Below are 27,717 nucleotides of genomic sequence, written 5' to 3'. Positions count from 1 at the left end.
TTTCGTAAAGAACATCGTTCAAGTACCTACGGTATCTATTATTGTTGTTATTATTAGAATTTGAAACCGGCGCGCTCAATTGCAAAGCTTAAAAGAAAGTATAAGAAAGTATAGAGAAAGTATAACGAAAGTATACGTACAGTAACGAAAGTATAAGGAAAGTATAAAGAAAGTATAAAGCTTTGCCGTAGAAAAGGTTCCTTAACAGTACTTCCGATTGGTTATAGCGAGGTTTTGATCCCTGGCGGGCCTCCGCAAAACTCCCGGGCCCAGGGGGCCTCGCTTCGCCCCGGTCGTGGCGCAAGGCTGCCTTCCGCATTAACGCTACCGGTACATCAATTTTCTATAAGAGATGCGCTTTATAGGGATGCAAAGAAAAGGTAACCCTCCAGCCCGGCCGCTAGTCCAAACTTGCCCCGGAGCTTGCGGCGGGCCGCAGGTTTTCCGGAATTCGCGGTGTCATACGGTATTCGTCGCTATATAAATCTATAATAATAGCTTCTTTTAGCGCGATGCATTTTATCTATAGCAATAGCCCCTCGGGAGGCGATGCAGCAAGCTGTGTTTCGAGCATTTCTCTTCCTATTATTATTTACCTATTAATCAAGTACTCGGGAGGAGGAGAGTCTATAATCGTATTTCGTAATCGCAAAAGCTGGATTTCGATTGCCGCATTTCTAACAGTTTACAGGATCCACATTTAGCTCAACATTAAGTATACGGAGGTACAGCGGTCAAGTCTCCTAACCCTCGTCGACCCATGGCTACTATTTCTAACCTACTTGGGCAATAACGTGATCGTTAGGCACGGAATTTTGAAGATCCTCATTTTAACAGAACTCGATCACTTAGAAAAAGTGGCTGTGGGTCGACGAGGGTTACGACACTTAACCGCTGTACCTCTGTGTTAGATTAGTAGTAGATCAGAAGATTGAAAGATCATCGTCACCGACAAAAGGTTGAGGTGCAAGGATTGTTGTTGTCGTACTACCGTAGTACATCCCAGGCATAAGTATCACCCCTCGAGGATAGGATAACCAGGGGGTTTAAAGTGGAAACCAAACTTTTAAGGCACCCTCGAGGGGTAATACTTAGGCCTGTACCGTGGTATTGACGTCGGGCGGGTATCCAAAACGCAATGCTTGAACCCTAGGCCTCCCATGGGGTACGGCGACGTGCTAAGTAAAGGAATTGTATTGTAACTCCTAAAAGAAATTCAAGTTGGGATAGCGCAGCTGCTGCCGATTGTGCCCTCTTCTTACGGAGAAGATAGATCGCAAAAAAGATATATCTTCGTCGAAGGAAAAACCTAAAGAGCAAGTTATAGCGTAGGTAACGTATATCGGTGTCGATTATCGAGATAATTCGAGGCCGGACCGGAGTCAGCCAAGTAGCCTTTTCGAAGGCGCAATATCGTAGATCGTCCTGAACCCTCTTCTATCTCTCTCACCCCGTTCCCTTTCTATCGCAGATCCTCTTGGTATTTTCAGTCGGTATGCTCGTCAAGTACTTCGTATGAATCGTATCCGGCGTGGTGATCGAGGTAGGAGGAGGAGTCTCGTTCGGATCGCCGGTAAAGGAAGATCTCTTCGAAAGGCCACCTTGATACAATTTCGGCTCTCCAGACTCTCTTTGCCGCAAGAAAAAAAGCTAAAGATTCGTAAGGGGCACCTCGTACAGGTGAAGAATCTTAGCCCCCCTTAAGGTGCCAGGAGAAATGGCCGAGGGACACCTTTCTTACGAGGCCGTAACACCTAATGTTCATGAGGTTGTTTAGACCACCAAATCTCACTACGATTGCGATTTTTCGATCGTTTAAAATGATTGTTTATCTTCCAAATGACAGCTACCTAGCAAGCTTTTTGATGTGAAGCTTGCTAGAGAACAAGCCAGCTGTCAGAAAGACGAGTTCTCTGCTACGTAGTACAAGTACTTCGTATTTACGGCCATTCTGGAAAATGACGTACTGACTAAGTTAAGCGAGCCGACTATTACACGGACGGAGAAGAGCGTGTGAACTTGTGTCACGTGGGTCGCGCGGTCCGAAAACCGACGCGTAGACGTAGACCGCGACGTGAAAGCTTCAAATCGTCCGCACCCACTTCCTCATCCACGACACCTCACCGCAAAACCCAATGGCACTTCTCGTAGACAAGCACCGCCCCAGGTCTCTGGACCAGCTGACCTACCACCCCGAACTCTCCGACCGTCTTCGCTCCCTCGTGCGTCCTTCCTCCCATTCCTCCAGATTCTTTCTGTTAACAACCTCACAGGCCCAAAGCGGCGACTTCCCCCACCTCCTTGTCTACGGACCCTCAGGCGCAGGCAAGAAAACTCGCATCGTTGCCACTCTCAAAGAACTCTATGGGCCCGGCGTGGAGAAGATCAAGATCGACTGCCGCGTCTTCCAAACAACCTCGAACCGCAAACTCGAGTTCAATATCGTGTCCTCCGTCTATCATCTGGAGATCACGCCCTCGGACGTTGGGAACTATGACCGGGTTGTAGTGCAGGACCTACTGAAAGAAGTGGCGCAGACCCAGCAGGTTGACACGAGCGCGAAGCAGAGGTTCAAGGTGGTGGTTATCAACGAGGCGGATCATCTGACGCGGGATGCACAGGCGGCGCTGAGGAGGACGATGGAGAAATATAGTCCGAATCTGCGGCTGATACTGCTAGCGAACAGTACGGCGAATATCATTGCGCCGATTCGCTCAAGGACGCTGCTGGTGAGGGTTGCCGCGCCGAGCGAGAGGGAGATTTGCGGCGTGCTGGAGAAGAGCGCGAGGAAGGAGGGGTGGAGCGTCAGTGCTGGGTTGAATGAGAGAATCGCGAGGGAGAGCGGGAGGAATTTGAGGAGGGCTCTGTTGATGTTGGAGGCAGTGCACGCACAGAAGTAAGTCCTTTCCTCACGTGTGCCCGAAGACCTTCTAGAGTTGTATAGATTTTTCACATACTAATATCCAACAGCGAGAAAATCACAGACAACACCCCCATCCCCCCTCCGGACTGGGAAGCCCTCATCTCGCAAGTCGCCTCTGAGATCGTGGCCGAGCACTCTCCAGCCCGCATCCTGCAAGTCCGCGCGAAGCTCTACGACCTGCTCACCCACTGCATCCCGCCAACGACAATATTAAAGACCTTGACATTTAAGCTGGTCCCGTTGGTGGATGATGCGCTGAAAGCGGATGTCATTAAGTGGAGTGCGTTCTATGAGCATCGGATTCGCATGGGTACGAAGGTGATCTTTCATTTGGAGGCGTTCGTGGCGAAGTTCATGAGGATTGTGGAGGAGTGGATGATAGATGGTGATTTCTAGGGCTGGCTGTCACCTTCACTGGCGTTAGGGAGGTGCTAGGCATGGGATTTGGCATCGTAGGAGTCCTTGATGGAAAACACGGTCTTCAGTCTGCTCGGATATGCTCCAGGCAGTAGAATCTTCGAGGTATCTTTGGCCTGTGGCCAGGATGTCTATGATTAATATGCGCTCATGCACGCCTATGGCGCATGAAGTATATCTGATACAAAATGTGCGATTTTCTCACGTTGGCCTCTCTCATCTCTCCTCGACCCTTGAGGTGCTCTCGTCTCAATTCATCGAGCACTTGCTACCCTTCCTGTATCCATCATCATCATCAACCCCAATCAATCATTTCAATCCATCTCAATCTTCTCCATCTCCTCTCTCTCCCTTTTCCTCCCGGCACCGCCATTCGTCAAAATCCTAATCGGCTCCTCCCTCTCCAGCTCCCACACAGTCAGCCCCACCTTGGACCCAGTAGGAACATTCAATCCCTCTCTCGGAGTCGGCGGTCTGAACTCCCCGTCCTGGACTCGCCATCCTTCCCCCTTCATCTTCTTCCACTCATTTGCCAACGCGAACCTCGTCAAGTCGCCGGCGGCATTGGCGTCTTCCTTGCTGTCGTGGCCGTCCATCTTGCCGTCGACTACCACTTGGATGTGGCGGTTAAGGTGGGTTTGCATGAGCATTTTGAGGCCGTTACGGTAGGGAAGGCCGGCTTTGTGGGGATATAGGAGTGCTGTATCAATAATGGTGGGGTGGATGATGCGAGAAGCGTTCAGGTCGTTTTCGAGACCGTGGCCTATGAGAGGCGTATCGGGTGAGAGGTAAGAGAATAGTATGGCGCGGGCAGCTGCTGGGGAATCGACTATACGGAGAGCAGACTTCGCTTCAGGGTCGAGAGCAGCTGGGTGGGACGGGCTGTCAGCTGACCAGGGAAGGGCCTCAGCCAGATCTTTCGGCCAGACGCCTGAGTAACGGGAGTTGAGGTCGAGGATTGGACCGATGGGACGAACGAGAACGTCGAAGAGAAGAGAGCCAGTTGGCCAGGATGTTGCAGTTAGACGGACTAGTTCGAGGCCGTACACTGTGTAGCACATCTCGCCGTCTATGCAGACTGGGCGATCAGAGAACTTCTCTGGGTTCTCTGGCGTCTTTTCGAAGTTCAAGATAGCGGCGAGTCTCTTGACTTCTGATATCTTGAAGACGTGATTCTCGGATGTGGTGCATCCAGTAGACTCGCCGAGAGATTCCCCACAGCATCTGAATTTCTTCTCTCGCTTGGCTTTGGGATCCGTAGCAGAGCGTTCTTGCCAGTATGGCTTGCCGAAGTGGTAGGTACATTTTCCGCCCGATGCCAGAGCGCCGTCTTCTTCTCTCCTGCCTGGGAAGACCTGGAAGCGAGACTTGCAGCGATCACAGTTCTCCCAGCCGTGAGCAGCCTCTACTCCTTGTTTAGCAGTCTCGATTTCTTTCTCGGTTGGAATCGAAACAACGTATCCGTGCTGAGCTAGATCTGAGATAGGGGTGTAGAGTCTATGAAGCAGGGCGAGTTCTTCGTCGATGTTCAGACCGGTTTCGATTTCCTTCGGTGGTCCAGCAGGCTTAGAAACTGGCGTGTCTGACATGAGAGCAGCTTGCTTAGCCTTCTCCTGTGCTATTTCTTTCTTTCTCTCCTCGACCCACTGCAAGACCTTCATTCTCTTGTAGATCAGAATCTTGTTCTTCACAAGATTCGAGTACACAGCAGCTGAAGCCGCTGCATCTTCCTCGAAGTCAAGAGCTCTCGTGATGAGAGCCTGTTCAGAGAGAACCAGCTCTTCCTCGGCATCGTTTGCATCTTTGGCTAGCTCTGAGTTCAACCGGTGAAATTCTGTATGAAGAGCTTTCAACAGCTTGAACCGCATATCATGGCCTGCTGGGGCTTTGCACTTGAGCACACGGGGATTTAGACCTTCTTTCTTCAGTGGTGTCTTCGCCGTGGTCTTGGCTACGGCTTTGGGGGTGGCCATAGAGCTTGGACTGGTCTTTGCTGGTGTTGAAGTGCCATTCTCAATCTTTCGTTTCAAGGGAGGTGGTGAAATCTCTCTCGTCGCTGGATAACTTTGCTCACGAGGCTTTTCATTAGCCTTGGATTGTAGAGCTGAGGTTTGTGTCTTCTCTTTGTCCACCTGTCCTGAGCCTAGCCCAGCAGTTTTCGGAGCGCTCCTGTTCTCATCGTCGAGCTTCTGGCGCTTACGCTGCCCATTTTGATCATGTCCAGCTATCGTTTGATCATTGCTCGTGACCAAAGTCTCTGCTGCCGTTTTTATAGGACTACTGTGTTTGAACATACATCTGGGGAGGATGCATGTTTCTTGGAATGGACACACGACCTCCGAGAAGAGACCTTTGGCAGTGAACATCGTTGACCTATGTTAAAGGTGAAGTCGAATGCGTGAGCTACTGAGAGATATTATGCGTCTGGTTGATGAGGGAGGTATTCCGAAGGTGCATCAGGGTTGAAGGGGTATGAGAGAGTCTGGCGCTAAGTCATGTGCCCGTTGGCAAGATGAAATCGAAAGCCACCACAGCCCGAGGTGAGAATTCTGAGTCGGAATGACTTGAAGAGGTATGTAAATCTGCCACCAAAAACATCTACCCGAAAGGAGCGTATCTAGCTAGCTGGGTGGTGATGTTGGCGTATTGGTCTGGAGGTGGGTGTCGCAGTGTTTGTATATATATTTTGTATACATGTGTATATATATGTTGAACGTTCAAAGCGGAAGTGCTTTACGCGCCACAATTCACCAGCCACAGCCATTTTAGCGAGCCGCTACTCACGGACTTTCGTCGGGATCGGAATCAGATGTAGTAGATAGGGGTAAGCTCGCTTCCCGGAGGAGATCATAATAACAAAAGGACTTCAATACAAGACGGGCCAGGACACCCCCGAATGATTCAATAACCCAGGAGAATTTTCCCACAGACAGACCTCTGAGCTTCGAAGGGTGGACCAAAATAGCTGCATGCCAGGAGAGCTGCATGGCCATGCTATTTCGGCAAATCGCAGTTAATGTTCGACCATGAATCCGCATCTCTCCCCTTTTCCGATGTGTCGAAACCAGATTCTTGTTTACAGACTAGGATAAGATTTTGGTACTTTCGATTTTTTAACAGTACCAGCAGCAGGCTCAGGAGGCGAGGAGGCGGCAGCTCTGGCAAAACTTTAAGAACTCAGAGCTAGAGAGACAACCGAACGAAGGAAAAAGAAGTCGTTCGGCTTCCAGTCAAGCACCGTTACCATCGCATTCACTCCAGTCTGCTAGCAAAAGGAGTCTCGAGGCCTACGCGACATATCCGTTACCATTGAGCTGCCGGAAGCGGCTTCGACGCTACATAATGAAGATCTCATTCATGGCCGGGAAGTTTTGTGTGAAGCGCCGGGTGCAGATAGAAAGCAGAAATGGATAGCTGAAGATGGAACAGACCGAAGTAGTGCTCTCAGGCAAGACCCGACCCTACTGGAGAATGATAAATCCCAGCAGAGAGAAAAGGAAAGCGGCTTCCATAACGAGAAAGCGATTGAGTTGAATCTTGAATGAGTATGTATATGGTCGAGGATACCGACCGGTCATCTCATTCGGATTTGTGTGAAAGTTTTTGAAGCAATCAAACAAACAGGAAGCAGTAATGCCTTTTATTACGTAGGTCAACTACTTTAACACGCCACGGGGTCACACTTTAGAGATATTTCTAAATCCTTGAGAACAGACTGAGAATCATTTCTCCCCTATTTTTCCAATCTTATATAAGGAACATATGTATCGACTAAAATGGGTGGTTGACAGGGACGGGAAAGATGCTCAACATTCAAGAACTCATTTACATTGAGGGAAACCAATACTCTGTACTTTGAAGATGACTATTGCCTCGTTAATATATTAGATAGTTACTAATTGTTCCGGAATGTTCATCTTTGTTGTAATTACATGGTAAGTCCACGGCGAGAAAGTCAGCCGATCATCTTTGCCCCGGCCCAGCTTCCAGCCCAGACCGGTTCCATTTTTGATGACGATAATGACAACTTCTATTATACGGATATTCACTTGTTTACTCAATCGAAACTTCAAACTTCAGAATTTCATTCACCCTCTCGCCCCGTGACTGTGAGAGCGTCACCACGAGCTGCATCTATAAAACCCTCCTGACTCGAAGTTCTTCTGTCGCATAGAATATTAGAATTAGAGTCGACACCCTACGACTGTACGGAGTCACTCTACCAAATCATACCAATCCTATATCCCGACCTTGATTCACAGCAATAACAGAATCAAAATCCAGCCATAATTTCCTCCTCATTCTCACCTTTATCGCCGACTTCGACGTTCACCCACGATCACGATCATCTTTGGCCCTTTCATCTAGAGTTCACATCACAGAAAGCACTCGTCAAAATGCAATCACAACATGGTGTCTTGACCTCTTACGACAAGAGCCTACCCCTCGTGCTTCGCCTTCCGGTAAATGTTCACCTCAGAATCTGGGACTACTTACACCCAATTGAGCGAGCGTGCTTTAGTCTCGCCAGGTACGTATTATAGCCCCGAAATCTGTCATTTCACTTTTGCAGTCCCGTCCTTATAGAGCACGAGAGTTCCGAAAATCTCTGAGAGGAGGTGGTAGTTAGGTTCTGGCTACTATGCCCTATCCTATTATCGGAATTTATCTTGTCCTACACCCAGCCCCTCGAGCATCGTCGCTTTCATAGATCAGATATCCCAGCTTTCTGAACGAATGACGGAATGGAGCTAACTCGTGACAGCCGCCATCTCATCTACCTCCTCAATAAACATAGTCCTCGTATCGCCCTCTCCGTCGGCTCGCCACTATCTCACAACCCACTCTGTAAAGAGCTTGGATGTAGACACTGGTGCGCCCCCCCTCCCCTCTCCTCTCTCTTCTCTCCTCCGCCAACCCGCCAACCCGCCCTCCACGAACCCAGCCCTCCAAAAAGACCAGCCGAGCAATTAAATAACTAATCCCATTCTAGTGTGCCAGCCCTCTACTCCCCCGCCCACTGCGAGCTGCACTTCCACCTTCGCAGCCTCTTCCCGCGCCACCTGACCTACTGCTACAACTGCGAGATGTTTACCTCCCACGAGAAGAAGGGCTACAGCGACTCCGGCGAGTACTGCGGGATCTGTACGGCGAAGTATTCGAGGATGTTTGAGAGGGGCCGGCGGCACATTGGGAACCTCGACGAAGACTTTGGAATGGTGGAGGCCGGCGTGGAGGTCAGGAGAGGTGGGAGGTACGTGCTCTCTTTTCTTCTCGCTTTCTCGCCTTCTCGCTTTCCGAGTCGGTTTGTTGTCTTGGGGCTTCCTGAGGCGGGCAGGGAGGGAGGCTATGAGAAGATAATGGTGCTAATGAGTGTGCTGGCAGGTGGTATAACAAGTTCCTTGAACCTCACCCGGCTCCGAAATGATGATTTTCACCTCGATTCCGAAAATGATCGGTGGGGGAAGGCACGGCTGGGCGCTTGTTGCTTTTGGGTTACGGCGGGACTTTTTGATTCTCTGGACGGTTTCGAGGAAACTTGAATGATTCTGGATCATGATTTTTGAGGAGTCTGATCGCTGGATACTTGTATTGATGATAGTGTTGGTTGGCCTACCTCCGCAAGGATACACGTGAGCTTCGACTTACCACGGAAGGACTTCTGGCGCATACTGGCTGAGGCATTGGAAATTTCCACACTTGCATGGATTGAGTTTACGTTGGAAGCACACGGCAAGGGGGAATACGGTATGCACGAGCTCTGGAGCGAGACCTGGTGGCGATGGAGAAGTCTTTGCTGGGCTGTCGGCATCTCTCCTGTGTCCTTTGTTACTTCGTGGTGACTATCGAGACGCAAGCTTTGAGAATGAAAAAGTCAATCAAGATAAAAGAGACAGAAGAATCAGATAACGGCCTTGCATAAGGGGTAGATTGGAGATGGGATTGTCGTAATAATCCACAGCGCAGACCTAAGCGAAAAATACTCGGATACCTGTTTACTTTGCACGAATCTCACCATGCAACCCCCCCTTCCCTCCCTGCAAAGCGCTCGAAGAACACACAAGTGAATTTTTCCATTCTCTTGAAAAAAAAAAAAAAGGAAAAAAAGCTGTGCGATGCTCAGTCTCCCTCTCCTCTTCCTCTCAAGCACTCAAAAGAAATGTTCCCGACAGATCCTATCAACGACTCTCTTTCCAACCACCCAGTCGTGCGTGAAACGTGATACGCCGCCACCCACCGCTTGGTTGGACCGTTGGGGCTGGGATGCTTCGGAAGGGCCCGCACTGCTGCATGGCCAATCAGCATGCGCGGATCTGTCATCATCACGAGACGTCGAAGGGCGATGACTGACTGGCGTAGGAAGACTATAGTGCGTACTGTACGTATTTCATATCCAGTCAGCAGTACCGTGTGTAGAAATCTATGGGCTGAATTCGTTTTAAGATTTTTTATAAGTAGATAAACAGATATACATCCTATTATTGGCCTGTTGCCTGCCTATCGAAAAGATAAGAAGATCTGGCATTCAAAGGCCGTATAAAAGATGAAGGATGAGAACAGCAGATGAGGTTCTTCCGCGGTAAACCTCGTCCTTGTTCACCCCAGGTGAGGAACAGTTGAATGATAAGTGAAGATTCAATATTCAATATAGGTTCCATCGAGCAGAGAGGAAAGAGGCGGCCGAGGTCGAGGCGAACAACTTGAGAAGCATGAAAATACACAATTGACGAGAAAGGCAATAGGGTTCTCATGCGTCATTCGAAAAGAAGAAGAAAGAAAGTACTCCTGAGTCCATCCATTCAACGCGATCTACTAATATACAGCCCCAAAGCCCCCCTTCCACCGCAAAGTTGCTAGCCATCAAACTTGCTTCCGCCTGATTCCTCAGCTAATACACAACACGGAAGCGTTTAGGGCTATTACATGAAAGAACTCTCTATTCTTCCTCACCGAACTCGGCGCGTCCTGCTTTCGAGTTCAAGTATTCGTTTCTGCCATTTTGTCAGCTCGATATACACGTCTCCCCGCCAGAATGCGCGACATACCTCTCGATAGCCCATTGCATCGTGACGTAACCTAGGATGAGAGGAGGTGCAAAGTAGAGGACTTGGTGGCTGAATCGTCTCCAGGTGTTGAAGATGGCTGCGTGGAGAGTACCGGCGAGAGGACGTTGGGCGTTGGCGCTGAGAGCGTAGGATGCTATGCCCTTCTGAGTTTGGGATCCTAAAACGACTGTTGTTAGCAGATGCCCCTCCAACTTGTGTTTCCGTTCCATCGTAATCGTTTGTTGCTCGAGCTCCAGGTCGTTGTTGATGTTGGAGTTTAGGGTCGGGGCGAAGGTATCCACGCATAATTTATCGCGAGGCAAAACAAGGCATCCTCCATAAGTGTCTCTAAGATTTGACTCAGCAATACTTGCTATAGTATTGCCCTGCCGATGGTTTCCCTATCGCTTGATCCACCTTATCCAGCCCATCGAGTCGAAGCCTAGGCCAAATCTATGAGATTGATCGCAGAGACAGTCGCCCTTCGATGATATAGATCTTGATCCCACGTAATATGCCACTGGGTCGATTAAGGTTGTGAATGTCCCCGTCCAGATGTTTGTCGCGAATCCGGAAAAGAGGAAGATAGCAGCTCAAGAGCTCTCAACACTCACCCAAATTACCCCAACCGCCCAAGTACCTGTATAAAAGCAAGTTAGCATCTGCCTCTGCCAAAAGTCCCTGGCCATAGCTACAATGCCTCCACAAAGCTTCCTCGCCCTCCCTCGGGAAGTACAGGAAGAGCATTCCTCTCCTCGCCACACAAGGTGCACTGACTTTCCATGCTTGCCAATCGGTCCATCGCCACCGGATCGCAGAATCTGAGAGGGCCTCATGTTGTCGATTATGTAGAAAGTCGCCAAGTTGTGTTCAGTGTGTGAGGAAGTTGAAGAGGATGGTCTTGTCGAAAGACCAGGTCGGATGGATGCGCTAATATCATTACCCCGGTCGTACTAGTGCCAAAATTGTCAAAATGGCGAAGGCGTACATCCCGAACTGCAGTTCAACACAACCACAGCAGAGACCCAGCTCGACCACCAACATTATCTCAAACCTCCAACCTCCAACCTCAGCCCTTAACCCTCAATCCCGACTTTCACCAAGATGGCTGCCGCGCTCCAAAGCCTATACAAGTACGCGATCCCGCTCGCCCTCGGAGCTGCGTTCGCCGACGCTTCAATCTACGATGTCAAGGGTGGCACTCGTGCCGTCATCTTCGATCGAGTTTCTGGTGTTCAAAACAAGGTCGTCAACGAGGGCACGCATTTTCTGATACCTTGGTTGCAGAAGAGCATCATCTACGATGTCAGAACGAAGCCAAGAAACATCTCGACGACGACTGGATCCAAGGACTTGCAGATGGTGAGCTTGACTCTCAGAGTCTTGCACAGACCCGAGGTGCAGAACTTGCCCAAGATCTACCAGGTATGTTCGAAAACTGCATTCGAATTCAATCATGGGTCTAATGCAGACTAGAATCTCGGCCAAGATTACGATGAGAGAGTCCTCCCCTCCATTGGAAATGAAGTCCTCAAATCCATCGTCGCCCAATTTGATGCCGCCGAACTTATCACGCAGCGTGAAGCCGTCAGCAACCGGATACGCACCGACCTCCTGAAGCGCGCACAGGAGTTCAACATCGCCCTCGAGGACGTCTCCATCACACACATGACTTTTGGAAAGGAGTTCACCAGAGCCGTTGAGCAGAAGCAAATTGCCCAACAGGATGCCGAGAGAGCGCGATTCATTGTTGAGAAGGCGGAGCAGGAGAGACAGGCCAACGTTATTCGTGCAGAGGGTGAGGCTGAGTCCGCGGACACGATTAGCAGGGCGGTCGCGAAGGCTGGTGATGGCTTGATCATGATCAGAAGAATTGAAGCCAGCAGAGAGATCGCTCAAACTTTGGCAGGCAACCCCAACGTGACATATCTGCCAGGTGGTGGAGAGGGCGGCAAGGAGGGTGGTGGTGGTGGCAAGTTCCTGTTGGGCTTGAGATAGACGGGACGATTGACGAGGGTACTAAAATAAGTGTAAAAACAGCATATCTAAATGTAATCTCCCCCCTAGCAGGCGTCGAAGAAGTTGATCACTCCACGGAATCGCTACTCAAACGCAATTCTACTCATCGGAGTTTGTCCGAATATGTATTGCCTGGTTTCAAGTGACAATTCTCCCGAGATACCACACGTTTCCCGAATTTTGCTAATATTTTACAGACACGGGAGGAATTACAATCCATTGTGGCTTCTGGATCTACGAGTTTTTTTGAACTGCGATCCTCAGCCTCTCCTAGATATCATAGACATTCTCCCATTCATTGATAGGTCGCTGACCCATGATTCATGCCTAAGAGGACTCGCAATTCCGTGTCTGCTTCGGTTCACTCAGCCTTGTTCATCATCGTGCTTCATCGTGCTCTTATCATGCCACCTCACCAGATGTTTGGCTGTCTATGCATCTGCCACTTCCTGCGAAGAGACGCGGGAAATCACGTTGCATGCAATTCCCCAGTTGGCTGATGTGTCGTGAACGCTCGGCCTGGTCTGAATATGGAAGAGCTGCCATTTTGTCGCTGGCAATATCTCCTCAAGTTTATACCGGGCTGCTCTTGTTTCTTAGTTGGTGAAAACTTCAGCATCTCTCTCTTCTTCACTTACGGGACTTGGTGCAGCAGAGTTGCCTGTTGCTCCGGTCTATCGACGCCGATTTTGGTCTTCAGAGCCTTGCGGTCTGGGGGCGGTCTGGGGCTCAAAGGGTTCGATGACCAGGTGCGTACGCCGGAGAGATCGAGACTCTTTCATGGTATGCCGGGATTGTTTGGAGGGTAGCTTGGAGTCAGACGGGCCTGTAAGTCAACATCCGAAGAGGCTTATAAGCTCATGACCGAGTTAAGCGGCGCTTTGGGGACCCATCCAACAGCCACCAGCCCTACTGATGAGGCCACTCACCGGCGTCTGAACGCGTCGAAAATCAGAGGGCAAGTAGAAGAAACAGCCTGTGCGTGACAATTTCTGCTACCCGCTTGGCTACGGAAACGGGAGCCTATGGATAGAGGCGAGATGGAGTTTAGCGAGAATAGTCGGAGTTTTATTGCCTCGACTCGGATCTTCCTTGAGGATGCCAACGCGAACATTGATCCGGGCGACTTTGGGACGACACATTCCCGATGTGAGGATATACCAGGCCCCACGAGTCGACCTCTTCGGGAATATAGCTCGACGAACCAGTCTCCAGTTACTGCTGGAAGGAAGATCTCCAATCATCACACGTCTCCTCGAGGTTATACTACTGCTCGACCGTTCAAAGCTTTTAGGACAGCATCTTTCTGAGCAGATGAGAAACCTCGAGTGGATGGCAAAGCAAGGAGAAGACTCTATGCTCAAAGACGTTCCTGAGTCATGCCGATGTCGACGGCGCAGATGATTCCGAGAGAACACCTCTGCAAGCTCTGCTCAAAGCGGAAATGAACGCGCCCAGCCAGTATCGCACTTCTACTCATCGAATATGAAGCCAACGTCAAACATCGGCACCCACCCCGCTACATCTGGGCCGCGAGCAAAAACCGGCCTGGTATCATCGAGCTTCTCTTGGACAGCGGTGCAGATATCGATAGCTCGGATTGTATCGCAATCCATCGGCTCTAGAGGCATCACAATCACACAGCCTTGCATGTCGCTGCGTACCATGATTCGATGGATCCAGCACGGGTCCTGATCCGACGCGGCGCAGCAGTGGAGATTAAACACGATGGCAGGTGAGCCCCCACTGGCCGAAGCTACATCAAGCGCGTCACTGCCAATGATACAGTAGATTTGCTGCTGAGCTCTGGGATACCGGTAGATACCGAAGCAGCCGATGGATGGCCGGCTACAGCGTGTCTTGGAAACATTGCCTTAGGTACCGTGGCGCAGAGGCTAAATGCTACAGGTCAAGATCGAGGGGAGCTCGCTGATAGTAAAACTTTTTGCTAGATTTAAAGGAAGGAATGAAAATAAGGCGGAGGTCATGTCCCGTTTGCAAATGAATCGGCGGGGTTTGGAGCTGATTTATACCTTGAGGCACGTCTTTCTGGCCGAGCGAGTATTGCCCCAGGGAGGGCACTTTTGAATTTACCTTGTCAAAGCCGCCACAATCTCGCAGTTTGAAAACTCCAAGAGTCCATCAGACCTCCCCCAGGTACTACGTAGATTGTTGTATTTCCATGCATTACGGAGACTCCTACTCCCGAATGCCGCTTTGTTTACCCCACACCCGAAGCTTTTCGCTTCGCGGGTAGTGATTGACTCGCTAACCGTTGAAATGCAACACTCTATTGTTTATACGCACCTCTCTTTCCTTTTCCTGGAAAAGTACTTATTCAAAACATCACACCCATCCGATAATCGTTTGGACCGCGGGACACAGTTGCGGAGCTTGCATTCGTATACCCGCATCTCAGCCTCCACAAAAGCTCACACATATCATGCAAACAGCCCTCCACCACTGCCGATTTCCCACGCCCACCTCCCTTCTCTCGTATTTGACTCCTACTCTGTGTAATCCTTCATTATCACCACTTCTCAATCTCTTCCGCTTGCTCAAGATCCTCCCCTCACCAAACCACCCGTCCGTCCCTCCGATACCTACCAACTCACTCACTCACTCAACTCATGCACCAACATCACTCCCTCCCCCGTATCCTTGCGCCCTCCTCGCCTGCTCCGTAGCAGCAGCAGCAGAATCCTGCCCCTCCCCCACAGGCGCGCCCGAACCTCCCATCACCGTCTCCCCCCCAAACCCATGCTCGCTAATCGCTTGCCCGTACCGGATATTCTCAGCTGTCTTTTCGCCACGCTGGGCCTTCTCGGCGGCAGCCTGACAGTCTGCTTCGTTGGGCTCGCCTGCATCTGCGTCTGCGGGTGCCCGTCATTCTTAATCAGCTGTTGTTTCTCTTCCCCCCTTCAATTGGGGACCCACGAACATGTATGTATGTAGGTATGTATCTGGTGAAAGAGGGGAGAGGGGAGAGACGGGGGAATATAAAGGAAGAGGAGGACGTACTGCCGAATTGGCCGGTTGATTTCTTGGGCGATTTCATGAATGTGGCTTGGGATTCGTATCTGTCGCCACCCCCCTCGTCTCAGTACATACATCTTTCTCTCTTTCTCTGTTCATTCCACGGCTAGCGTGGCTTTGCAGGCTCACTTACTGTGTATTCTCCCCGCCAGGCTCGGTGTCCATGAGCTTGGTGTTTGTTGCTTTTGACATGTTGTTTGTGTTTCTGGCTTGCGCGGATTCATGTGAGGAATGGTGAGCAGACTTGAGAAATGAGGTTGCAATGCAATACTTGTTGATGTTGGCCTGCTTGAATACCGTAGAGCTTCTTATACTCATGACGTACGTATGTGGGGTTGAGCTCAGAGAAGGTGCTTAGCCTAAGTAGGAACTACTTACTAGATGCTCGCTCCCAAACATCTTCTCGAGTGCAGATTTAAGAAGAAGGGCACCTGTAATGGTTGTATATGTGCAATATACAGTGATGTACAAATATAATCCAGCTCCCCCCCCGGCCACTCAAAGAGCCAGAATACACCCTACAAATGCTGTCCAGTCTACCGGACCTCTATCCCTAACTTCTCCACCATCTCCTTCTCAATCATCGCTTGCAGCTCATTCGCTTCTTTGTTCCTCATCGTCCTCTCCAGACTGCGATAGTTGATCCTATAACACATACTCTTCCTCCCCGTCTTCTGATTAGTAAACTGATCAATGAGCTGCACATCCTCTACCGAATCCCCTGCAATACCGCGAACAATCTCCATCAAATCGTTTTCGTGGAATTCAGGAGCTGTGTCCCTACCAGCCACTGATGACGAGGCGGGCAGCCAGAATGCAACGTCCTTGTAGCAAACTGGGTACTTCGAAAACGGAGTGAATCGTCTCAGACCATCCATATTCCCAGACAGACCTCGGAACTGTCCCAGGAATCTCTCATCTTTGGACCAGAAGAGTCGAATATCTGGAATGTCAAAAAGTAACATAGCGATTCTCTCCAGTCCGATGCCGAAAGCCCAGCCCAGTTGATCGGGCACATCAGCGTTCTTCAAAATATCCTGCTTCACCACGCCACAGCCCAGAACCTCAAGCCAGTCTCCCTGCCAATGAATCTCCATTTCCCACGATGGACTAGTGAATGGGAAAAAGGCTTCGATCCACCTTACCCTCAATGGCTCCGCCGACTCAGTAGTTGTTGATGCCCGCTTCGCCCGCGAGAAAATATCTACCACCATCAACTCCAGCGATCTCTTCAGGTGCGCGGCAATAGCTTCCGCCTCCTCTCTTGCATGATCCCTCTGCAGCGGATTTCTCACCGGATGCGTCTGTGGATTCGGATCCTCGATAATCATATCGTGGGTTGGGAGAGCTGCAATATCTTTCCAGACCGCAGCCGTAATATCGCCCTCGGGAACGGTATTGCGATCCCACATCCGTGCACCTTCCATCTGGTGAAACACCGGGTAATGACTTCTGTCAATCGCATCTCTTCTATACACGTCTGCGGAGATGAGGTAGCCCTCGCTTTCGTTGGCGCGGAAGACATCGGCTTGGTGGGCGCTGGTGTGCGTCCGTAGGACCGTATTCTCGTTCACGTAGTAAGTGTCTGTTTTGCTGCGGCCGGGGTGATCGAGAGGGAAGCCGAGAGAGTCGAAGTTCTGCTGGGTGGTTACTATAGGAGAGAATGTGTTGTGGTATTTGTACGTGGGCGACGGAAACTTGGACTCGATTATCGAGCGGGTTATCGCGATAGGGTGGTCAGGCTGAACATGAAGACGACGGTCGAGAACGCCTTGTATAGTGGCTGGTATATTGTACCAGGAATCTTTGTTATAGGATTTACCCAGGAGGTTGACTGTTGGGGCTTTTTGGTCTGCGGGTGTTAGCTGAGTGACCAAGTGATGGAGTGAGCGACTTTTACCTACATGCTGAAGAGTTATGCCGGCATTGCGTACATCTCCCAATCCTCCTAGATGCTGTATTTGCCAGTCCAATAAACAAGGATAAAGCCTCGTGGCAAGTCGAAATGCGCTGCCGCGGTATGATAAGCTGCATTATGTCTGTAGAGCAGGTACTTGACCGTTCCAGGAAGTTTTGGCTTGGAGATTTAGGCGTAACATTCTTCCGGTCTCCTTGGGTCGGGACGGACCGAATTCCTCCGAATTATAGATTGATCCGTCTATAAGATACAGGACCGACAAGATGGAGACCAGCTTCTTCTCAAAATACTGTAAATAATGTAAATAGATTAGAAGGTATACTCAGCTCACTAATAAAGTAAAGTACCTCTTGATTATTATTCTGCTACATCTATTGGTCCGAAGTTAATTCAGTCGTCGTCGTCGACAAATGAGCGCACTCCTATGTCGGACTTAAGAGTTAATAATATGGGGTCCAAACGTAGGTCTCACAAAAGACGCTTGTTTTATATTTATTTGAATTCGCTTCCACGTCGTGAATTTGACATCCGACCCACCCCCAACTTTCGCTCCTCTTTTGCTCTCCCACCTTTGCTTTTGCTCCAGCGGCACGGAATGCCCAGGCTAGAGCAACTGGCACCATGTCGTCCGAGGTGAAGGCGCGCAAGAGGACGTTCTCAAAGAGGGATGTTGTGAGGTATCCGTTCTGGTTTGGGGGGAGCTCGAGTTGTTTCGCGGCTTGTGTAACGCATCCTTTGGACCTTGGTACGCTTGTTCTACTCCATAGCAGCTTCGAGACAAAGATGATCTACTAACAAGCTTCTAGTAAAGGTAAGGAAACATCAAGCGACATACCTATCCACCTACTTCTACGCGACTGACAACCCCAGGTGCGCCTGCAAACCCGCTACGGAGACGCCCCGAAAACAATGGTCGCAACCTTCGGCCATATCCTCCGCAGCGACGGCATGCTGGGCCTCTACAGCGGCTTGAGCGCCTCCCTCCTCCGCCAGATCACATACAGCACCACGCGCTTCGGCATCTACGAGCAGCTCAAGTCGGCGCAGTCCTCCAAGCCCAACTTCCCGACCTTGATCGCCATGGCCTCCGCATCGGGCTTCGTCGGTGGCGTCGTGGGAAACCCAGCCGACGTCCTGAATGTACGGATGCAGCACGACGCCGCCCTGCCGATGGAGCAAAGGAGGAGTTACAAGAACGCCGTGGACGGCCTGGTGCGCATGACAAGGGAAGAGGGCTGGAAGACGCTGTTCAGAGGCGTGTGGCCAAATAGCATGCGTGCTGTTCTGATGACCGCTTCTCAGCTGGCCTCGTACGACGGCTTCAAGAGTGTGTTGATGGATTTCACGCCTATGGAGGATAACCTGAAAACGCACTTTTCCGCCTCTTTCCTCGCGGGCTTTGTAGCGACAACGGTATGCTCGCCCGTCGATGTTATTAAGACCCGCGTGATGAGTAGCCATGAAAGTAAAGGCTTAGCGACGCTGCTAGCGGATGTGTACAAGATGGAGGGCGTAGGCTGGATGTTTAGGGGCTGGGTGCCAAGCTTCATTCGGCTAGGCCCTCATACGATCGCTACGTTCTTGTTCTTGGAGCAGCATAAAATTATGTTTAGGAAGTTGAATGGGATCGCAGAAGCAGAACAGCCAATATAAAGGCGCGGCAATGAGGGAGGGGGTAGGGGGTGGATGGCCACGGGTGCTTGATGGGTTTGTGAATAGAGTTGCTGTGTCACTGCGTTAACGATGGGCGGGCATTTGTCGAAATCTGGATGGCGTTGGGAGGAAGTAGAGTATGAGAGCGAGCATACACAGGCGTTTGTGACAAGTGGTATAGGGTATCATGACTCTTTGGTCTACCTCGGCGGTTTTCCCTTCCATTCCCCCGAACGCCTGAACCTGACCATACGCAGATTGGTATTACGATGAAAGCCCTCTATGAGCCACGCTATTTGGGTCCGCAAAGGGCAATCTCTCCGGAGATTTTGAGACGTTTTGGGCCCAATTTCAGAAAACGCGGTAGTCGAGATCGTAGAAGTATCTCGCAAAGCTTCTGTTCGAAATCACCGTCTCATCACACAATATATTTTTCGTCCTCTCAACCACTTAGTTCCATCCATGTCCCCCATTCTGGCCGTAAGGAGTCGCTCCGTAAGGGGTAGCAGCTCCGTTTCCGTAAGGCGTAGCATAGCCAGGATCTTGCCAGCTGTGTCCACCGTTCATGTTGATATCAGGGCTTCTCGGTCCATCTTCATATCCGTGTCCATTAGCACCATTGGCATCCTCGTCGCCTTCGGTAAGATCTTGAATGACCGACGCCAACTTTTGTTGCATAACTTTTATGCCTTGCTGGATGATAGCATCTGGTTCCAAGTTGCCTACACTCTCGACCTCAAAGTAGAATTTGGTGGGGACGGCATCGTAGTCGAATGGCTCCCCTTCTTGTTGAGGCTCCTCCCAGTCGGCATACTTGCTCTTTGGCCTAAATAATGTCAACAAAGCCAAAATGAAAAGGTCTCATCTATCTTACCATTCAACAGCCGGATCCGCCTCGTACCAGAGGTCGGTATGTCTCAGCTTGTTGTTCGGGTCGTACTCGAATGCCACAGCAGAAACCGGGGCCCATTTCGCATGTTCCTTCGCAATGCCCTTCTTCGCAATGCATCTCATACGCAACTCCTGGCCCTGGCGCAACTTGCAAATCACCGTGCCAAGTCCATCTTCATCCGTAATAACTGGATTTCCCACATATTGGTTTGCTCGATTTGGATCAACCACCAAGTCGCGCGCATAGACCTTCATGATTTCTTCGCTAGTACATCGTGCCTGGAGGGAAAGGACGACACTGCATAGCTCGCAATAGGACTCGCATTCGCAGTCTCGGGTGTAGTTGACATCCTCAATGTTTTTCGAGACTAGCGGAACCAGACCAAGTCGATGCGCCAGAAACTCGTCAGCCAGTACGGATGTGTTCGCCTCTATCTCCACCGTATCGATTGCCATCGTGGGGACCTCAGCCATGATGACTCGGCGCAGGGAGTTGGCGAAGGCGAGATCGACGTTTTCAAGTTCGAAGTCAACATGATTGGCGCCAGCCTGTTCATGCGCGTGAGCTTCACTCAGAATACCATATCCCAATGCACAATACCTCGGTGATCTTGACGGAGGGCCCAGAGGCCTCCGTATCCATCTGCATTGGGTCAAAGTCCATCGTGACGCAATACGGGCGCGCCCCGGTTCGAGATCGAGACAGGTATCGAGGGAGAAGATATTCGTGTTCAGTAAGGAAGAGAAACTCGGGCAGTCTGCAAGGCTGCCGTGGAAATGTGCAGCTCCGCCTTTGTGGTATCCAACGTGCTGCGGTTTGGAAAGAAGGGTTCTTGGCTGGAGGAGTCGCGTCGAGGAAGAGCCCCGTCAAGGAGGCTGAGAGGGAATGGGCCAGATTTCTCTGCCATAGAGGCTACTCCGGTCACATGACCAATGCTAGCGAAGACTTCTGTCATGGGTAGGTGAATTCAAAGGAATGAAATTTATTGCCCCCGACTTCTCTGTGCGACCAGCTGAAATGCTGATTCTCACTAAAGTGAGTTGCCATGATCAGACCGTTGAGAATACTTCAGAAAAGGTTGAGTAGCACAGCAGAGTTGAATGTTTCATAGAGTTTGCTTGGATCTCCGGTTCGGCTGCTTGTACGGACTTCCTCTCCTTCGCACTCCTCTTACCCAAGCCCCCTTCCAAGAAGATCCACCGAAACTTTAAAGATACGGAAACACAGCTCCTTCAAATCTCGATCTCGGCCTGAGGTCGGTCGGTCTGTCCTTACGACCACCGCCGTGATCATGTGTGAGGCTCGCTGCGCTCCGCTGGAATCCGCAGCACACAGGAGTATTGAATACCTACTATGTGTTTCACGGCCACTGCCTTGGCCTCTTGTCAGAATCCCTCAACAGCAAACTTTTGGGGCTTTCCTGACATGATGTGCCATATGCTGCTGCGGCAGCACTGGAATCGGGAAGGTCGTTAGATGGCTCGAGGGCCTCCAGGGCTCTATCGATGGTGACAGAGCGATGAAGCCATCCGAGCGTCGCTGAGCCGATCGATGGTTTAAGTCGTTTCGAAGGCCAGAGAACCACAGACCGCCTGGCTAGTAGCACCTAGTTGTTGACAACTTTAGCGCTTTGATAGCTGCAAGGAGCAAGTCTCGCCAGTCTCACTCTGGCGATAAGGCCAGAACCAAGCATCGCGGAGACGATCGAGCCAATTTTCTGACGGGCAGTGTTCTCGGACACTTTCTTTGATCTGCATCTGCATCCGCATCTGCAAGGAAGGAGGAGCGCGATGGACCCGTCGAGGCTGAGGAAATGAGACTTTCGAGTCTGGCGTCAATCATCCGTACTTGGCCGACCTCCGTACTTAGGTACTCACTGTAATGTAATACCGGTACAGTAGCGTGAGGCTCGGTGCTACTGTATAGCTGGGCGCCAGAAATCATTGCTTGCGGAGTGTCTTGAATTACGGAACGGATGGCTCGAGCATTGCGGAGTACCGTACTGGTATGCTCGTGGCTGAGTGGGTGAAAATTTGCAGACAAGAGCATAGCCCCCTTCGTTGTTGTTGCCGCCATGCCACTAAGCGAAAGGCAAATAGAGGCCAAGTCCCCCACCTTCAGTAAACAGTCGAACAGCATCAGTACGGCTCTTCAGATACATAATACACCCTCTCCCCCTCTGTTGTCAGGACAGAATTCATCGCATCCCAGATTCACCAGTTCAATCTTAATCAATCGCACTCTTGATTCCATCCACGCCTATATCAACCTCCACCTCCACCTCCACCCACATCCACGCTTGGTCGCCACCTCGTTACACACACCCCCACACCCACCACTAAACATCATGTCGGATATATCCATGTCTCCCACCTCTCTATCGCCACCAGAGTCGCGCCCAACCTCACGCCGCGCATCCAGAGTCAAAATGTCAATCGACCTCTCCTGCATTCCTCCGCTGCAGATGCCGACACCTTCCACCAACACCCTCTTGATCACCAACCTCCAAGACCCCTCCGTCTTCCGCCCCGACAACCTGCAAACGATTCGCGACCTCATCAACAGCTCCGCACCCATCCACTCCTGGGCCCCGATCAAGTCCTTCCGCCGCATCATAGTCTCTTTCTACGACGAAGAGTCCGCCATCCGCATCCGCAGTCTCCTCGATGGGGAAGTCGTCATGGGCGAGCGCATCAGAGTCTTCTTCGGCCAGCAGACCCCCATCGAGCCGAAAGACGAGCACTTGGAGCTCCCCGACGCGGGCAAGCTCTTCTTCATCTCGCCTCCGCCGTCTCCGCCCCACGGCTGGCAAGTGAAGCTCGAGGACGCGCCCAACAAGCAGGTCCACGCAGAAGATCTGGCCGAGGCGCTGGCGAAGCTGCACGCGAGGCCCACCACGGATTTCCCCGCCAGCCCGGTCAGTGATGTTGACGATGGCAACCGGGGCAGACAACGCAGTGGCAGCACCACCATCTACAACCCGAGTGAGCATGGCTTTAGTCCGAACTTGCCGGCTATCTCGGTGGAGGATACAACGGGGGAGTACGAGATTAGCCCGCTCGAGCAGGAAAAGCCCATCTTTGCGCACACGGCGAGACCACCGATTGAGTTGATCAAATAGCGAGGAGCAGACTGCAAGGGGGCTTGGCGTATGAGATCTTAAGTTGGCGTTTCTAGGGAACCATGGGGAGCTCTGCAGCCGCATGGAGCATCGGCGTTTGATGACTTGCATAAGAGGGTTGAATGAACTTGTATGATATCCTCTGGGCTAGCAATTAGACCTTGTTTTCGTAAATAACTTTCCACAACCCATGTTAATGTGTCAACGGACTATTATTGAGTATCGCAGATCGGTGAAGCAGTGTTCCTCGCTTCGGCGGTTGCCCAGTCACTTTTGGTAAGACCCATAACAAAAGAAGCGCCTACAAATCTGTACATGACCCTAGGAGCACATACTTCCTAATCACGACAACCACCACGCCCTTAAACCTCCCAGTATTCCCCACGACACTCTCCACCCAGCGTACGACAGCAAGCCCAAGAACGCACTCCCCCAAATAAGCGCCTTCAAGTTCCTCCTCTCAACCCCAGAGTTCTTGACCCCCGGAACGTAATCGGCCATGGAGGTCGTCGTATCCAGGTTAGGTATATACTTGAACTCAAAATCGCTCTCCTCGCCTAAGCCGTGCACCTTGTTCTCTACGATGACGTGATAAAAGATCCTTCTGAGAGCCTGCTCAGTTGCCTCGTCAGCCGCCGTAGTCCCCAAGGAGTCTCCTCAGCACAGACGAAGATTGATGGCCGGGGGATGGGAAGAGAGAAATGTTGACGGACAGGCTTACCTTGACTTTCTTGCGATCCAAGTACGGGATGGATCGATACGTATAGCACAGCCCACAAAAGAAGATGCATTGTCCCGCCACTAGCGCCTTGTAGTAAAATCCCGGCTTCCCCAGCCCCAGAGCATCAGACAGCTCATCGCCATTCAGCCACCTTGCACTGGCGTTCAGGAAGTCACGGCTGGCGTAGGCAGGCGGTTGGTTCTGCAGGGCGAGGATCACGTTGTTGGCTAAAACACGAGACGTCTCGCTTGGCTGGATCTCCGATATCAGCTGAGACTCCATGATGGCTTTCGCGCGCGCAGGCGTCGAGAAGTACTCGTCTGGCGTGCCCATGTAGTATGCTACGAGACGCCAGAGTGCGAGATAGTCGTTGATCTCGTGCTGACGCAGGTAGATCCCCTGGCGGGGGAAGCCAAGCCAGATGAGCGTAGCAGAGAATGTGCTGATTGTGCCGATGCTGTCGAGGTCATTGATGGGAATCCCGTAGTCTGCGACGGAGTAGTAGGATGGTTGAGAGGCGGCGAGCTGGAGGATGCGGCGACGGACGGCGGCGTGAAGGAGACGCACGCGAATGGAGGAGATGTGTCCGGCACCGCCGGGTTGAATGGATTCAAGAGAAGAGGTTACCTGCAGAATGTGTTGAGTCGTTTCGTAGAGGCGGTGTTTAGCTACTTTGGGAGAGAAGCCACCCGTTCGCGCAAGAACTTCGGTCACGCGAGCAGCTCCCATGCCACCGAGGAGAGATTGATAGGCTAGCTTGAAGGGATTGTTAATTTATATTTGGAAGATTGATGGGGAGGTTTTGACTTGCTGCTGTTAAAGCTACGCCGCCATATCTGTAGAACACATCTTGGCCTCTGATGATCTGGTCCCAGTCGACCCAGTCCGGGACTGTGTTGACCTCGTCCCAGAGCTGGCCCAGTTTGGGATCCTCTGATGCGTGATCTCTGAGGAGAGCATAGAGATCTCTTTTCGGGACTGGCTCGGCATTCGCTTTGGGTGATGCTCTGCTTTGATTTCGGGGAAGGTCTTTGTTGATGGGTGGCGAAATCTCATCGAGCCCTTGAAAATATTAGATGAAATACGCGATTGAAATCAATGAGACAGAGTATCCGTATCTAATCCTCCGATATGAAAGCTACAAGTTCCCGGGCTGAATTGTCACTTGTTCTAGAGCTATGAGAATTGTGCAGGCTCGGACTGAGGGCTGGTCGATGGAAGTCAAAGCAGCTTACGATTCAGACATTCTTCCCCCAAAACATCATAAGAGAACTTCATGGGATGCATCTCCTCTGGAGACATATGCTGAGGCGTCCATTGGAACGTGTATCCCCAGACATGGCGAGTATTTTCATCGTTCCGTCTGAACGGATTGGGCCAAGACATGTGAGCGTTCTCGCAGAAGTCGAGATCCACGCAAAGAAGGCAAAGCAAGAAAAGAAAAATTCTATGTAGCAATGATATCAAAGGTATCGCGAGAATGAGGAAGAAGGGGTTTGAGGTTGAGACTGAGATTGAGAATTTCCCCACCATCCATCATATGGCGGCATCATGGATTCGACGTCCTTGATCGCACAAAGCTTCTCCGGTGGGGTGGCGGCCATCGAGCTACCCCTGATCCGAGCGAGAGCTCTGACCAAAAGTGCCAGAGACTTTCATGTTGGCAGGACATATTATGTTGCCGCCGAGGGAGATCTGAAAAGTAAGATGTTATTACGGAATGTCAAGAAATGTCAAGACGGAATTTGTGTAATCTTCCGATATTGTTGACGTCGTCAGCATTTCTCAGGGGTACTTTAGCGATAAGATTCGATAAGAAGCGACGGACGGAAGAACGATGATCCCATCATTAGAGAGCGACTTTTTCTGCTTCTCCTTTCTCTTAAACCAACCTCAAATTGTCCGAGGATGAGTTGTCGCTGCACTATCAACACCTTGAATCTCTTCATTCGAAACGTAGCACATGTCGACCTCCCTTCGATCCCCAGGAGATCGCCTCGCCTGTTCCAGCCATGTGCTACTCGAAGCCTTACGCCTCGAGGACACTTTTCTCTCTCGAACAGAGCCTATTCGTCTGATGCAGCACCGAAAGTAGAGGACAGCGCTGAAGCCAAATCGATTGAATCGAGAGATTCCGACGCTGTTGCGGAGTTCTCGCTCGACGCGCTAGATTCTATCCTCGCCGAGACGAAACTAGGAGGCCACGAAGATGGAGAAGGTCCAGCAGGAGAAGCGAAGAAAGACATGCATGTTACCCACGACTACGAAACTCCCCTCAAAGAACTGTTCAAAGACGATTCGGGGACTTTGACTCGGAAGAACGATACCATAAGCTTGACTCCAGACCAGAAGCTCGAGCCTTCCAGAAAAGAAAGATGGGTACTTGGGAGAAATGGGAGTAAGGTGGAAGTCAGAAAAACAAAGACCGACAACGGAGAATTCACGTTACATTACAGCGCGAGGCCATCAAAGAGGGTCACTGCTCCCACGGTATCATACGGCGTGAAAGTCAAAGAACCTGTTTTCGAAGACCGACGTGAGCGATGGATGATAGAGAAGCAGGCAATAAAAGAGAAATACCCAGAAGGCTACATGCCGATGAAGAGACTCTCGCCGGATGCCATTGCAGGTATTCGAGCCCTGAATGCACAGCAGCCGGATTACTACACCGTACAGATGCTCTCGAAGGAATTTGAAGTCACCCCCGAGGCGATCATTAGAATCTTGAGGACAAAATGGCGACCCAATCCCGACGAGGAGACGGATAGGCAGAGGAGATGGCATAACAGGGGGAAGGCTGTTTGGCAGAGATTGGCAGATATGGGAGCCAAGCCACCGAGGCAGTGGAGAGAACTCGGAATTGGGAATGGGAAGCCTGAGTGGTTGTTGAGGAGGCAAGGGAAGCTGGAGAAGTACGTGCCGCCGCCTCTGCCTGCTCTTGTTACGACGGCAAGGAGGAGAGAGCAGAAGGAGCAGAAGAACATGTATGGGGACGATGAGGAGACTGAGCCGAGTCTTGGTGACAAGATATTGTGAAGATCCTTAGGAGTCACCCTGGTCGTCGGCGCGAAACGTTGGCAGATCGGATCATTCTTGTTGTACAGCTATGATTGATGGCTGCCTTGAAAGATAGGCTCTGTATAAAATATTGGCGGTGTCATGATAGCCAGGCCGAACGGAAGGGTTGATATCCCGGGAGCCTTCTTTACGGTTGTCACAGGGATGTTTGTCGAAGGGGCGACTGTATGATATTTGGGAAACACGGACTGAGTTCATGTTGTTGGTGCTCTACTGGCCTTATCACAACCGTTCTTTTTCTCTTAGCACTCATTCTCCTGTCCATTTCCGTCAATTGAGCTGCTCCCAATCGAGCGACGCTGGTATCTATTTTCGAGATGCGGATATACGGAGATGAAGGCAATCCTTCGGAGGGCCCTCTCGCTCGCTTAAAGCCCTTGTATTTGCACCTTTCCAGAGACGTGGACGATGATTGTAAATTCAGAAGAGCGAACACCAATTGTATCAGATGGATGTTCGGTCATACGGGGAGTCAAATTGCCCGTTGACTAATTCACTTTGACTGGTCTTGTCCTTAGATGGCTGACGGGGAACGAAGCATTGCCACGTATATAATATCTGGCACAACTTTGTGAGCGCTCCAGTGACGAATGATCGAAAAGACTTGAGTAGGATATAAGAAAGAGAGGACTGGATGGGATACCGTCGACACTGAGGGAGAGGCTGGGTCTCCAGACATATGTGCTCGCTTAATTCGTCTGGACTCCCCCCTTTTCCAAATCGCTACTACATTCCTGTCACCTACTTTCGTTTGCTTCCTTGACCAGAATAACAATAGCCATCACAGTTCAAAGGGCGTGAGTAGATCCTCGGCATATAACCACCTGACTCGACGAACATCTGTAAGTGAATGACACGATAATATAAGTGAAAGAAGGATAGCTAGATAAGTA

At 50.8% G+C, this 27,717-nt stretch overlaps 13 protein-coding genes across 13 annotated transcripts; 6 read left to right on the top strand and 7 right to left on the bottom strand.

Moving 5' to 3' along the window:
- Window positions 1–2,135: 2,135 nt before the first annotated feature.
- Window positions 2,136–3,319, top strand: L3040_006966 (uncharacterized protein; the record flags this gene model as incomplete). The annotated part of the gene is made up of 3 exons (XM_066156105.1): window positions 2,136–2,222; window positions 2,274–2,896; window positions 2,971–3,319. The coding sequence occupies 3 exons, from the start codon at window positions 2,136–2,138 to the stop codon at window positions 3,317–3,319; spliced, it is 1,059 nt and encodes a 352-aa protein (XP_066010919.1).
- Window positions 3,320–3,654: 335 nt separating this feature from the next.
- L3040_006965 (uncharacterized protein) lies at window positions 3,655–5,706 on the bottom strand (the record flags this gene model as incomplete). Its single annotated transcript, XM_007296867.1, has 1 exon — window positions 3,655–5,706. One exon carries the CDS (start codon window positions 5,704–5,706, stop codon window positions 3,655–3,657), a length of 2,052 nt encoding a protein of 683 aa, XP_007296929.1.
- A 2,031-nt stretch (window positions 5,707–7,737) lies between these two features.
- Window positions 7,738–8,768, top strand: L3040_006964 (uncharacterized protein; the record flags this gene model as incomplete). Its single annotated transcript, XM_066156104.1, has 4 exons — window positions 7,738–7,871; window positions 8,106–8,213; window positions 8,334–8,594; window positions 8,726–8,768. 4 exons carry the CDS (start codon window positions 7,738–7,740, stop codon window positions 8,766–8,768), a joined length of 546 nt encoding a protein of 181 aa, XP_066010918.1.
- Window positions 8,769–10,277: 1,509 nt separating this feature from the next.
- Window positions 10,278–11,222, bottom strand: L3040_006963 (uncharacterized protein; the record flags this gene model as incomplete). Its single annotated transcript, XM_007296865.2, has 4 exons — window positions 10,278–10,332; window positions 10,387–10,564; window positions 11,001–11,026; window positions 11,164–11,222. The coding sequence occupies 4 exons, from the start codon at window positions 11,220–11,222 to the stop codon at window positions 10,278–10,280; spliced, it is 318 nt and encodes a 105-aa protein (XP_007296927.1).
- A 268-nt stretch (window positions 11,223–11,490) lies between these two features.
- On the top strand, window positions 11,491–12,384 carry L3040_006962 (uncharacterized protein; the record flags this gene model as incomplete). Its single annotated transcript, XM_007296864.1, has 2 exons — window positions 11,491–11,811; window positions 11,863–12,384. 2 exons carry the CDS (start codon window positions 11,491–11,493, stop codon window positions 12,382–12,384), a joined length of 843 nt encoding a protein of 280 aa, XP_007296926.1.
- Window positions 12,385–15,033: 2,649 nt separating this feature from the next.
- On the bottom strand, window positions 15,034–15,633 carry L3040_006961 (uncharacterized protein; the record flags this gene model as incomplete). Its single annotated transcript, XM_007296862.1, has 3 exons — window positions 15,034–15,278; window positions 15,427–15,485; window positions 15,575–15,633. The coding sequence occupies 3 exons, from the start codon at window positions 15,631–15,633 to the stop codon at window positions 15,034–15,036; spliced, it is 363 nt and encodes a 120-aa protein (XP_007296924.1).
- Window positions 15,634–15,977: 344 nt separating this feature from the next.
- Window positions 15,978–17,475, bottom strand: L3040_006960 (uncharacterized protein; the record flags this gene model as incomplete). The annotated part of the gene is made up of 2 exons (XM_007296861.1): window positions 15,978–17,293; window positions 17,346–17,475. The coding sequence occupies 2 exons, from the start codon at window positions 17,473–17,475 to the stop codon at window positions 15,978–15,980; spliced, it is 1,446 nt and encodes a 481-aa protein (XP_007296923.1).
- Window positions 17,476–17,980: 505 nt separating this feature from the next.
- L3040_006959 (uncharacterized protein) lies at window positions 17,981–19,012 on the top strand (the record flags this gene model as incomplete). The annotated part of the gene is made up of 3 exons (XM_066156103.1): window positions 17,981–18,104; window positions 18,166–18,170; window positions 18,230–19,012. 3 exons carry the CDS (start codon window positions 17,981–17,983, stop codon window positions 19,010–19,012), a joined length of 912 nt encoding a protein of 303 aa, XP_066010917.1.
- A 450-nt stretch (window positions 19,013–19,462) lies between these two features.
- On the bottom strand, window positions 19,463–20,567 carry L3040_006958 (uncharacterized protein; the record flags this gene model as incomplete). The annotated part of the gene is made up of 3 exons (XM_007296859.1): window positions 19,463–19,838; window positions 19,887–20,452; window positions 20,505–20,567. 3 exons carry the CDS (start codon window positions 20,565–20,567, stop codon window positions 19,463–19,465), a joined length of 1,005 nt encoding a protein of 334 aa, XP_007296921.1.
- A 959-nt stretch (window positions 20,568–21,526) lies between these two features.
- Window positions 21,527–21,848, bottom strand: L3040_006957 (uncharacterized protein; the record flags this gene model as incomplete). The annotated part of the gene is made up of 2 exons (XM_066156102.1): window positions 21,527–21,723; window positions 21,782–21,848. 2 exons carry the CDS (start codon window positions 21,846–21,848, stop codon window positions 21,527–21,529), a joined length of 264 nt encoding a protein of 87 aa, XP_066010916.1.
- A 403-nt stretch (window positions 21,849–22,251) lies between these two features.
- L3040_006956 (uncharacterized protein) lies at window positions 22,252–23,025 on the top strand (the record flags this gene model as incomplete). Its single annotated transcript, XM_007296858.1, has 1 exon — window positions 22,252–23,025. One exon carries the CDS (start codon window positions 22,252–22,254, stop codon window positions 23,023–23,025), a length of 774 nt encoding a protein of 257 aa, XP_007296920.1.
- Window positions 23,026–23,367: 342 nt separating this feature from the next.
- On the bottom strand, window positions 23,368–25,132 carry L3040_006955 (uncharacterized protein; the record flags this gene model as incomplete). Its single annotated transcript, XM_066156101.1, has 4 exons — window positions 23,368–23,637; window positions 23,747–24,502; window positions 24,558–24,808; window positions 24,982–25,132. 4 exons carry the CDS (start codon window positions 25,130–25,132, stop codon window positions 23,368–23,370), a joined length of 1,428 nt encoding a protein of 475 aa, XP_066010915.1.
- A 522-nt stretch (window positions 25,133–25,654) lies between these two features.
- Window positions 25,655–26,782, top strand: L3040_006954 (uncharacterized protein; the record flags this gene model as incomplete). The annotated part of the gene is made up of 1 exon (XM_007296856.1): window positions 25,655–26,782. The coding sequence occupies one exon, from the start codon at window positions 25,655–25,657 to the stop codon at window positions 26,780–26,782; it is 1,128 nt and encodes a 375-aa protein (XP_007296918.1).
- Between the last annotated feature and the right edge of the window lie 935 nt (window positions 26,783–27,717).

Source organism: Drepanopeziza brunnea (assembly GCF_022702325.1).
Source record: "Drepanopeziza brunnea f. sp. 'multigermtubi' strain 214-2 chromosome Unknown ctg12, whole genome shotgun sequence".
In the NCBI taxonomy this organism is placed as follows: domain Eukaryota; kingdom Fungi; phylum Ascomycota; class Leotiomycetes; order Helotiales; family Drepanopezizaceae; genus Drepanopeziza; species Drepanopeziza brunnea.
The sequence above is the reverse complement of the archived record's forward strand: the minus strand, read 5'-3'. Positions and strand labels throughout refer to the sequence as shown.